The sequence below is a fragment of the Phoenix dactylifera genome, unplaced genomic scaffold, assembly GCF_009389715.1.
Source record: "Phoenix dactylifera cultivar Barhee BC4 unplaced genomic scaffold, palm_55x_up_171113_PBpolish2nd_filt_p 000918F, whole genome shotgun sequence".
Classification (NCBI taxonomy): Eukaryota; Viridiplantae; Streptophyta; class Magnoliopsida; order Arecales; family Arecaceae; genus Phoenix; species Phoenix dactylifera.
Genome location: NW_024068278.1, coordinates 96,410 through 108,033, shown reverse-complemented (window position 1 = coordinate 108,033; position 11,624 = coordinate 96,410). Strand labels below are relative to the sequence as shown.

Here is an 11,624-nt window from a genome sequence, read left to right as displayed (position 1 = left end):
TAAATGCTACTCCCATTACAACCACCTATCCCACTTCTCCCATTATAGATCTTCGCTTTTAAGGCAGCACTCTAAAAATTAAACCCTCCCAACAACCTCACCCACGCACAGTAAAAATATTTATTGATCCCTACGCTCTCCATTCCATCTCAGAAACCTCCATTCGGCCACCTTGCACTTTGTCGAACATTTCATGAATCATATCTATCTCACGCGCTTTCTCCTCCTCGTATATATAGCCCATTCTAGTCCCCTAGCCGACTCACACATCACCGTCTTTCGTCAACCCCTCCTATCGGCTAAGAGAACACGTGTCGCAATGTGCTTAACCCCGGCCTTCTTCCTCCTCCTCCTCCACACGGCGGCCGTCGCCGCTCCGTCTCCCTCCGTCTCCACCGCCGCCGCGTGCAAGTCCTCCCTCTATCCCAAGCTCTGCCGCGCCGTCCTCGCGCCATTACGGCTTCCCTCCAAGCCCTACGAGTACGGCCGGTTCTCCGTCAAGCAGGCGCTAAAGCGTGCCCGCCGGACCTCCAAGCTCCTCGACCACTACCTCGCCGGAGGCGGAGACTGGGGGAGGGGCGTCGGCGGCGGAGCCCTCGAGGATTGCCGACAGCTGAATGGCCTCAACTTGGAGTACCTCGAAACCGTCGAAGCCGAGCTCGGCCCGGGCGAGTCGGTCCTCAACCCGGCCGGGGCGGACCGGGTCCGGGCTCTGATGAGCGCCGTGGTCACCAACCAGCAGACCTGCTTCGACGGCCTCGAAGCTTCCAGAATCTTCCCCGAGCTCCGCGGCGCCTTCTCCGACGAGACCCGGGTCTACGGCGTCTCGCTCGAGCTAGTCAGCGCCGCGCTGGACCGGACCGTCGTGAACCGGTCCGAGTCCGACTCGCTCCCAGGTGAGGACCGAGCCCTATAAAAGTGTGTGCGTAGACAGTCTCGTGTTCGGTGCATGCACCGTCGTCTTGTGGGACCGGCCACGCGTGGTCGCGCCGTTACACGAGTTGGTGTCGGTGGGTCCCACGGCGAGTTACGCGTGGCAAGAGAAAGCCGCCGGTTTATTTGGTGTCATTCCATCCGCCGACTCGATTCTCTCGCCCATCATCGACTCGGTCAATAGGAATCAACGGTCCTGATTCGATTAAATGCAATGCAGTGGAAGCCGCGTGAATCGCGATACCTTCCCCTCCTTTCTGAACCGAAAGGGACGTTTCAGCTCATGTATTCTGCCGGAAGGACGTTCCATTTCCTTTTCTTTTTAACATCCAGTCTTGATTAAGCGGCATTAAGTGACTATTTTAATTATTTCTAATCGCAAGTTTAATGCTTGTTTTTGACTGGTGCTAGCAGTGCAAAATGATGCTAGCTCGCCGCCCTTTGGTTTGCCGGCGATGGGACGGAATCTTGTGCATTGGGAGAACGGCGAGGTGGTGCCGATAAACCAGTCGGTGACGGTGGCTACCGACGGGAGTGGGAATTTCTCAGCGATCGCAGACGCCGTCGCCTTCGCTCCGAATGATACGTCGATAGAGGATGGGTATTTCGCGATCCGTATCGGCGAAGGAGTGTTCGAGGAGAACGTGGTCGTGGGAAAGAGAAAGAAGAACCTGATACTGATCGGCGCCGGGAACAATCGGACGGTGGTCACGGGGAACCGGAGCGTCGCCGACGGGTGGACGACCTTCAAATCGGCAACTTTTGGTGAGTACTTAGATGCGTCAAAAAAAATTTAAGAAACAAGGTCAAAATGGTCAAAATGGACGCTCGTGTGTTTTTGGAGTTAAAGCTTGCTCGGGCCATTAGGTTTTTAGTCTGACTGGCTGGTCGGGGGCGGATTTGATAACTATAGTTAAGTTTATATGCCCTCTAGTGGAATTTTTATTTCCTTTTAGAGTAATAAAGAGAGTTAGATATCGGAAAGAAAGCGATCATGGGAAATAGCTGAATCTTCAAGCTATCTACGTCATACACATCCTATCCAGAAAAAATATGGTCAACAAGAAAGTAATGAAATGGCTCTTGTTTAATTAGAATTTTCAAAAGTGAGATCTGAAAGAGTTGCATTTCCATGGGAATATGATTCCTACATTTCATAGGAAAATCTTTCCCATGAGAAACATGGGAAAGTTACTTTTCCATGAGACGACGAAAATCACTCCATTTTTATTTTTTCCCAAAAAGACCCTTCAGCATTAAAGAAGCATTAAAGAGGCATTAAAGACCTAATTTTTATTAAGAGTATAATAGAAATTATACATAACTTTTCCAAGAAAGTGGATGGTCAACTAAATTAAGCACTTTGGAAATATGTCACTTTTTCATGATCAACCAAACATGCCAAAAATACTTTTCTATGCATTCTTTTCCTACAAATCTAAGAAATCATATTCCTAAGAGGAAAAATGCTTCCTGCGAACCAAACGAGTCCTAAAAATTTTGTAGCCACTTAATATGGTTTTAATTAAATAAGCATTTCAAAATAAAGATTTCTAAACTGTTTGATGCATTAATTTTGCAAAATTTTCATGCCTTATTTGTCAAGGGCTTAATTAAAAGTATGAATTATGCCTTACTTGATTTCAACTGACTCTAAAACTTATGCATGGAATTCCGGTTCATAATAACTGCTTAATTTTCTGCCATTCTTCATATATAACTGCTATTTTTATCTCCTATTAAATTCGTGCATCAACCCAAGAAATTCCACGTAATGCAGCCGTGCATGGCGATCGATTCATAGCCATCAACATCACCTTCGAGAACACAGCCGGGCCGGAGAAGCACCAGGCGGTGGCCGTCCGGAACAGCGCCGACCTCTCGAGCTTCTACCGCTGCAGCTTCCTGGGCTACCAGGACACCCTCTACGCTCACTCTCTCCGCCAGTTCTACCGCGACTGCGACGTCTACGGCACCGTCGACTTCATCTTCGGCAACGCCGCCTCCGTCTTCCAGAACTGCAACATCTACGCTCGCAAGCCCCTCCCTGACCAGGCCAACGCCATAACCGCGCAGGGCCGCACCTGCCCAAACCAAACCACCGGCATCTCCATCCACAACTGCACCATCCGAGCTGCGCCGGACCTCGAAGCTGACCTCAACTCCACCAAGACATTCCTCGGCCGGCCGTGGAAGGAGTACTCGCGGACGGTCTACATGCAGTCCTCCATCGATCGGGCGATCGATCCTCTTGGATGGATGGAGTGGAACGGGACCTTCGCCCTGAGCACGTTGTACTACGGGGAGTTTGAGAATTACGGGCCGGGGGCGAACACTAGTGGCAGGGTGCAGTGGCCGGGTTATCACCTCATGAATGCTTCGGAAGCTCTGAATTTTACCGTTTATAACTTTACCATGGGAGATGCTTGGTTGTCTGCCACTGCCATTCCTTACTCTGGAGGGCTGCTGTAGCTCTGGAGTCGTTTAGTTGAGCAATTAGTATTGATTTTTGTTCGGGTTTATAGGGGATTCTGATCTGATTGTTGTGTAATTTTTTTTTCGTATATATGATGCATATCTGAGAAAAGTTATACTTGTAATAGACGGTGAATAAAGTTCGAAATTGTTTGTGCCTGTCTTTTTTATCCGGGATTGGAGGATGAGAAGCTCTGTTGCATGCAGTTCGTGGGCCTCCTTGGTTTGAAGGTTATGAGTTGCTGCAGTCCATGGTCTGCTCAACTCGATTTATGTTTTAAATGAAGTCGGTCAGGCAAAAAAATAGATTTTAACATGATTTGAACTCTAAACACGACCTGCCATGAAACAATGATAGGTGTGGATTTCAACTTCTGAATGGCAATTCTCAAAAGTAAGTGTACAAAACGGCCAGCCAATTGCAAAGATCGCAATTCAAGCAATGCAGAAATAGAAAGGACGCCCTTTTTTTTTGTGTGTGTGATTAATGGGGAGGCGAAGCCACTCAATTTTATCAAGACGAATTATGTAAAGCGGCAGGCAATGCTAAGGAGTGTATAATATAGGCCATGGTACAACAATCTGACTGAAAAACATAAAAGCTGGAAAAGAGAACGGGAGGTCACAGAACAGCTGAAACAGAGCATCAAGACTTGTTGAATATATCCTAAGTTTACAAAAGTTCTAAAAAGGTCGATTTAGGATACCAGTTCAAGTCTATATCGACTTAGGATACCAATTGTATATTAGCCTAATTTAATTATTGTAGGATACCAGTTCAAGTCTAAATTGGTTTACTCTATTATATTTATCTTTTGTAACCTCAAGGAAAGGAGTATCCTAGAGAAATAGGGAAGCTTCTTCTAAACAAAGAAATAGGTCGGCAGCCGGGTTACACCTGTAGAGGTTCAGAGAAGGATTATTGCAGTAGAAAAACATCAGAGCCAAGTTTTTCAGAGAGAAGGGCAATGCAGGTATCAAGTTTGATCGTCGGCCGTGGAAGAGAATGAGATTGGAAATCCAAGAGGCATTAGCCTCACAAGACCAAAAGATGGAAACAAAAGCAGGATCATCAACTGGTGGCAGAAGAACCTCACAATAAAAACAAAGTAGTACCATTAGCCTCACAAGACCAACAACTCTAAAGCCCACAACCTAGCAAAGAAGACAGGGCTCATGTCAAAGGATTGGTCTTGGAGGCTGGCAGAGTGTCATCTTCGCAAAATATCTTGTCAGGTTCAACCCTCCCCTGCTATTCCTTACTCTCGTCCAGAACCTTAATTTGCACATCCTCAATGTCTTCATCATTGCCTCCATCTCCAGGACCAATCGTCAAAGAAGTGATCACTTTTCCTCCTCCAAGCGTCCACTTAAAACCAGATAGAATCTTGGAGCCCATTGACATTAAAGAAAAATTTAACCTTAAGCAAATTAATTTGATTGAAGCCCCTTAGAGAACTGCCCGTGTAGAAAGAGATATTAGTTTTTTTATTTTTTTGGTACATAAGAGATATTAGCTTGTCGAGACTTGGATTGGTGTAACAAATAATATAGCTACTTGTTTTTAACTAGGAGCCACAGAAATACTTTCACTTGAAGCAAAGAGAAACCTTTTCACAAAAGCCTTGCAAAAGGCCCCACGTAGACCTCCATGATTAAGGCACTATAGAATAAATGACAAAGATGGCACCTTTTTTAGGCCCATCACCAGGTCCTTCTCTTTGTAGGCAATGGGGGTGAGGAGATTCTCTAAACCAGAAGGACAGAGACAATAATGTTTTGGTAAAGACACTCTAACACAACTACCAATTCATTTAGCAAATAATATTAGATTTTAACATTGGTGAACAAGTATTAAATATAACTTTACATTATATATCTATATTACTATATAATGCCAACTTCTTTAAAGTAGCCGTGTGTGAGACAATGACTGACCATCAACCTTTCCCTCCCCCGCCGAGCAATTTTGGTGAGCATGCGGCTTTTAACCATACAGTCAATGATTCAAGTCCTTGCTAGATCAAAAATATATAATTGTATCTTACTATGGTCATGGCATTTATTAGTATAGTTTTTAATAAAATTTACATGAATCACAAGTGTCACATACTAGTTGTAACTAAACAGCAATTCCCATGAGTCCTGATCATCTTGAACTTTATACTTAATGCTACTTATTTAAGAATAATGCACAAAGGAAGATTGGTATGCTAGTATTTTTCTTGTTTCTTCTTATTGTTTGTTTTATTCGAAACTATATCAGCCAGAGATAGATGCAAGTAAGTTAGATATTCAGCTAAATTTATCTTGCTTTTATATGAAATATTTGATAACTTTGTGACTTATTAATTTCTTTGTAAGAAATGTTGATTAAAAACTTACTTTTTCTTTTTATTTGAGAATGGAGAATGTAGAATAAAAGCATGATATTGGTAATTTCGTTTGATGTCCAACAATCTGATTTCTTATGGACCACCTACCACCAAAGGAGTGTTTCTAGTTTTATTCTACTTTGTTATTCCATCTATAATAGATATTTTTGTTCTTTAGCAATTATCAAAGTATGTCTTTCAGTGGGTTTTGTAAAGTAGGCATTGGTTTTCTGATTTCTATTGGTTTTAAACTTTAGATAGGAATAAAAAGAGCTCTATCTAAAGAGAGGACATGAGGCATTCTTTATCACGGTGCTGTGAGCCTGTGAGAAAGAAAGGGGGAGAGACAGAGAGGGCGGGGCCGCAGCATTCGTGACATTTTTGTAGTGGAGAGAAGCTTTGAGCTTCCAATTTCTAATTAAAAATTTTGTTCTCTTTCTCAAGAATTTTTTTTCTTCTCTCTAAAATTTTCTTCCAGCATCTTTTATGTTATTTATTTTTTGATATTTGTTCTGGATTCTGAACTGGTATGCTCGATCTACTCCAGAGGAGTTCTTCCAACATCTTTTCTCTTATTTATTTTTTGATATTTATTCTGGATTCTAAATCAGTACAATCGATCTACTCCTCATAAAATACTATTTTATTATTTATATATACATGCGCGCGCGCTCGCGCGCGCATGCACGTGTGCATGTGTGTGGGTGCGTGCGTGCGTGTCTAAGAACTGAATGCAACGCTTAAAAATTAGATATCAGCTGTGCGCAATGAGCTATGTGCACTCTGTCGAAATGTGCAAGGAAAAAATTCTTTCTTTTTTATTTTATTTTGGATGAATGGAAGGCATAGCCATCCAAATTTATTAAAAATAAGCTAAAGTTTACAAAATGAGATTAAATAAGAGTTAACAGAAGGATTTACAAGGATACTTCGTTGGAAACTGAACCTGGGAAGCGGGATGAAGATGAGAGACCAGGGCAAGAGAGGACGGAGCTAGTGGCTGAGGAGTGAACTGAAAAAAACCTCCAGTCTGAGACAATCTCGTCAGGCTTCGTGGTTGCAGGCAATGCAGGCTCTAGCTGAAGTCATCTTAGCGGCTCATTTGCCATTGAGCTGAAGTTTTCGGTGGCCATGACACAGCTTTTGACAGGTGATCGGTTTAAGCCCGTTTCCTTCGTAATTTTAGTTAATTTGAAAGAAATTTCTAATTATAACACAATGCAACAAAACGAGAAGCTTGGCGAGAGAAGTGGGAGTAAATGTTGGAACGCCCATCGCCCATTTCTCCCGACCCAAACGAACTTTCAAACACAAGCCCTCCAAATTCTCCCCACCCTTCTTTTCTAAGTAAGAAGCAGGTGCACAAATAAAACCCTCACCCTACCTCTTCTTCATCCCTTTCTTCCTCTCTGCCTTACGTACTCTCTCAAGGCAGAGAGAGGAAGAAAGAAGAAAGGAAAAGCAGTCATAGTAATAGTAACAGTTTCCAAGCATGTCTGCCTTTCAGGACTTCGGGCCCCTCTCAGAGCGCCGAAGGGCCGAAAGGCAGCAGAAGAGGCGCAAGCACCTCATGATCGCTGGGGCCTCCGTCTCCGTCATCCTCATCCTCGCCGCCGTCGGCGTTGCTGCCATTATATACCAATCGAAGCATCACGGCGAGCACAGCAAAGGTTCCTCCACCTCCAAAAACAAGGACGTGCAGTCCACCACCCGGGCCATCAAGCTGATCTGCGGTGCGGCCGATTACAAGGAGGCCTGCGAGTCACGCATGGCGAAGGTCGTGAACACGACGTCGCCCAAGGCCCTCATCCGGGCCTCGATCTCCGTCGTCGTCGATGAGGTCACCAAGGCCTTCAACCAATCGGAGTTGTTCAAGAGCGACGATCCTATGGTGCAGGGTGCGGTCGAGGACTGCAAGGAGCTTTTCCGGTTCTCCGACGACGAGCTCGCGACGGCGCTGGGCAGCATCGACGCGCTCACGTTGGATCAGATCCCGAAGCAATCCAGTGAGCTGCGGAACTGGCTGAGCGCCGTCATGTCGTACCAGCAGACGTGCATCGATGGATTCCCGGATGGGGAGTTGAAGGATAAAATGGAGGAAGCCATGGAGTCGGCGAAAGAGTTGACGACCAATGCGCTGGCTATCATCGAGGAGGCATCAGACTTCCTTTCATCGGTTAAGATTCCGGCTGGCAGCCGCCGCCGCCGCCTCCTCGCGGAGGGTCAAGAGGCGGCCCTTCACAAGGATGGCCTCCCTTCATGGCTATCCAAGGAGGAACGTAGGCATCTCGAGGAGGGCGAGCAGGATGGCCAGGGCGGCCCGCGTGCAACAAGGAACCTCCAGCCCAATGTCACGGTGGCGAAGGACGGAAGCGGAGATTTTAAAACCATTTCAGAAGCACTAGCGCAAATGCCGAAGAAATTTGAAGGAAGGTAGGTTGCTTAAGATTTTGTTCCGAGAATTAAAATGGAGTTGGAACATTAATTTGCTAACCTTGGTATTCTACGAATAATCTTGTGCTGTTTGGGGTGGTAGATACTTTATTTACGTGAAGGAGGGGGTCTACGAGGAGACCGTGGTGGTCGATAAGAAGATGATCAACGTGACCATATACGGGGATGGATCGAGGAAGACTATCGTGTCCGGAAGCAAGAACTACGTCGATGGTACCAGGACATACCAGACCGCAACCTTTGGTAAGCACAGACAAATGGTTTTAAATTTAAAGCCCCAGGCCGGAAAGCATACTCTAAATGTTTTTTTTTTTTTTCTCTTTCCTATAAAAGAAGCTCCCTCTAAATTTCTGCGTGCATTGAGAGCCGTATCGCATTTCATTTTGCTGCTGACCTTAGCAGCATAAGAAAGATGCTTTCCAGACTAAGCATATATTCGGAAAAACTAACGGTCGCGAACTGGATGGCTGCTTATCTGGCCAGCCATTTTGAGTATACTTTATGGACTGAGAAGCGGAAGTTGCCTTGAGCACTCCATGATTTAATACTTTCTAGTTTTCTTGAATATATCTATATTTGTATTGTATGGCATATTTGCTTTAGCGTAAAAAAAAATAATATATATATTATTAAGTTAGATCTCCGAGTTTACTAATTTTTTCACTATAATAACTTTTTTGTTTTTATAAACAATATCCATGATAAGTTTTTTATATGAAGAATATTTTTTAATTTTATTTACACATAAATATTATCTTAGTCACTTTCATAAAAAACAAAAAAGAGAAATTAAACACACATTTGGGAGAGGGAGAGAGTTTCGTGGCCGTCTTTTCTGTGCCATTTACCCCAGCTTAGAAACAAACATTTTATGTGGATAGATATGGTGATGGTCATCCCTTGATTCGGGATACACGCAGACTAGTTCAGGAGTTATTAGCTGTCCGGATTGGTCATGTATATCGTGAGGTGAACCGAGCTGCAGACTGGGTCGCCTCATATGTTGCTCGTCATTCCGGAGAGGTCATCTGGACCAGCCTGGCAGCCGTTCCCCATTTGCTGCACTGTCTTTTGTCTTCTGATCTGGCAGGATGTACTCAATCTTGAATTATTGGTTATGAAATGCCGTTTTGACCAAAAAAAAAAAAAAAAAAAAAAAAAAATTTATTTATATGGTAAGGCTGAGCTAAATGATCATTGCGTCACGTCTGGCTTTTTGCAGCGGCACTAGGAGACGGCTTCATGGCCATAGCCATGGGGTTCCGGAACACAGCCGGCCCGGAGAAGCACCAGGCCGTGGCCCTCCGCGTCCAGGCCGACCGCGCCGTCTTCCTCAACTGCCGCATGGAGGGCTACCAGGACACCCTCTACGCCCAGTGCCACCGCCAGTTCTACCGCAGCTGCATCATCGCCGGCACCGTCGACTTCATCTTCGGCGACGCCGCCGCCATCTTCCAGAACTGCGTCCTCGTCGTCCGCCGCCCCCTCGACAACCAGCAGAACATCGTCACCGCCCAGGGCCGCACCTCCCCCCGCGAGACCACCGGCTTCGTCCTCCACCACTGCCGCTTCACCGCCGACTCCAAGCTCGTCCCCGACAAGGACAAGATCCCCAGCTACCTCGGCCGTCCCTGGAAGGAATACTCTCGGACCGTCATCATGGAGTCGGATATCGGAGACTTCATCCACAAGGATGGCTACATGCCGTGGAACGGCGACTTCGCCCTGAAGAAGTTGTTCTACGCCGAGTACAACAACAAGGGGCCGGGCGCCGACACGTCGGCGAGGGTGCAGTGGCCCGGCTTTAAGGTCATTTCTAGCCGGACGGAGGCCGCCGGCTTCACTCCGGAGGTGTTCATCCAAGGTCGTGATTGGATCAAGAGAACAGGGGGGGCGGCCCCTGTCCCAGTTCACCTGGGTCTATATTAACGAGAGAGAGAGAGAGAGAAACAGAAAGAGAGCTAGATTCGTTGTTTGTGTTGCACCGCATGTGGAAACGGCTAAGAAGAGAAGCAATGTTGGTGAAATGAGATTCATCTTAATGAAGTTAGGCGCAAGGTTTTCAAATCCCAGTATTTTTGGACCGAGCTCTCAACCTATATGATAAATTCGAGATTACCGACTCTATTTAATCATTGACTTTAATATTAACCTATATGAAATACTGTGCAAGACTTTAAGCTCGCCTCTAAGTGTAACATTTGTTCCAGGCTGCTCACTAAACTTTTGATTAATAGACTGTTAGGGACATTAGTGAGAATATTTTTGTGGCCTAAGAAGTGTTGTATTCTATAGATTATGCTCGGTTTATGATGGTTTATACGTGACTTTTTTTTTGTGATAAAAATGGCATTTTATATATCTCTCAAATGAGTACAGGCAGCCAAGTCCAAAAAAAAAAAGTGGTGCAAGAAGAAAAGAACATCGGCAGCCCTAGTCCAGATGAACTCTTCGGAGTGCCGAGCAACAAATGAGGCAATCCAATCTACAGCTCTGTTTGCCTCCTGAAACACATGTGCTGCCTCAAATGACTCTATCTCCCTAACAAATCTGCGAGTCTCGCCAATCAACGGATGTCCATCCCCATACTAGTTGACTCTCTGTATCCATCCAATTACTGTAGAGGAGTCTCCTCGAGGTACACCAGCTTCAAGAACTGATCCTCTCACATGCGTGCCTTTTTTTTTTGTGGTCAAAACGGCATTTCATTTCCAATGAATCAAGATTGAGTACATCCTGCCAAGTCAAAGGAAAGTAAGTAATGCAACAAATGGGGAACACCTGCTAGACTCGTCTGGATGACATCCCTAGAGTGACGAGCTACATATGAGGCGACCCAGTCCGCAACTCCGTTCACCTCACGATACTCATGGCCAATCTGGACAGTTAACATCTCCTGAACCAGTCTGCGAGTATCCCGAATCAAAGAGTGATCGTCACCATATCTATCCACTTCCCGTATCCAGTCAATCACCGTGGCAGAGTCTCCCTCAATGCACAATCTGTCGACCTTCAACACACATTTCGCATACCGGATGCCCTCCCAAGCAGCTCGTAGCTATGCTCCAACATGTTGGAATATTTCAAAATTCCGAGTCTGCCCTTCTCTCTCTTTTGTCTTTTTGTCTAGTGTACTTTCTTTAGTCCCACATTGGAAAGGAACAAAACTCAAAAGATCTTTATATAGTATTCAACATTTTAACTTGGTGAAGCAAAGAAAGAAAGTAGCCCACGCGCGCATGCGTGCCTTTTTTTTGCCGTTTTATTTTTTGAATTGTTTTGAATAAAACGTCGCGTCTTTAAAACAGCTCTTTGGTTATCTCTTGATAAAACGTCGCGTCTTTAAAAACACCTCTTTCATAAAACGACGTGTCTTTTAAATACGCC

The 11,624-nt window shown here is 45.2% G+C and overlaps 2 protein-coding genes across 2 annotated transcripts; both read left to right on the top strand.

Annotated features, from left to right (window-relative positions):
- The first annotated feature begins 219 nt into the window (after positions 1–219).
- Positions 220–3,537, top strand: LOC103723296 (probable pectinesterase/pectinesterase inhibitor 25). The gene is made up of 3 exons (XM_039120928.1): positions 220–896; positions 1,348–1,698; positions 2,714–3,537. The coding sequence occupies exons 1-3, from the start codon at positions 320–322 to the stop codon at positions 3,403–3,405; spliced, it is 1,620 nt and encodes a 539-aa protein (XP_038976856.1). The 5' UTR covers positions 220–319; the 3' UTR covers positions 3,406–3,537.
- A 3,488-nt stretch (positions 3,538–7,025) lies between these two features.
- LOC103723291 (pectinesterase-like) lies at positions 7,026–10,513 on the top strand. Its single transcript, XM_008814170.4, has 3 exons — positions 7,026–8,216; positions 8,320–8,480; positions 9,460–10,513. The coding sequence occupies exons 1-3, from the start codon at positions 7,276–7,278 to the stop codon at positions 10,164–10,166; spliced, it is 1,809 nt and encodes a 602-aa protein (XP_008812392.2). The 5' UTR covers positions 7,026–7,275; the 3' UTR covers positions 10,167–10,513.
- The last annotated feature ends 1,111 nt before the right edge of the window (positions 10,514–11,624 follow it).

Bases quoted from the DNA above. Each gene is read 5' to 3' on its own strand.
- LOC103723296 (XM_039120928.1), top strand. From the start codon at position 320: ATGTGCTTAACCCCGGCCTTCTTCCTCCTCCTCCTCCACACGGCGGCC. The intron at 897-1,347 runs GTGAGGACCGAG...TGGTGCTAGCAG, and splicing joins CGAGTCCGACTCGCTCCCAG to TGCAAAATGATGCTAGCTCG. The intron at 1,699-2,713 runs GTGAGTACTTAG...CACGTAATGCAG, and splicing joins CTTCAAATCGGCAACTTTTG to CCGTGCATGGCGATCGATTC.
- LOC103723291 (XM_008814170.4), top strand. From the start codon at position 7,276: ATGTCTGCCTTTCAGGACTTCGGGCCCCTCTCAGAGCGCCGAAGGGCC. The intron at 8,217-8,319 runs GTAGGTTGCTTA...TTGGGGTGGTAG, and splicing joins CCGAAGAAATTTGAAGGAAG to ATACTTTATTTACGTGAAGG. The intron at 8,481-9,459 runs GTAAGCACAGAC...GGCTTTTTGCAG, and splicing joins ATACCAGACCGCAACCTTTG to CGGCACTAGGAGACGGCTTC.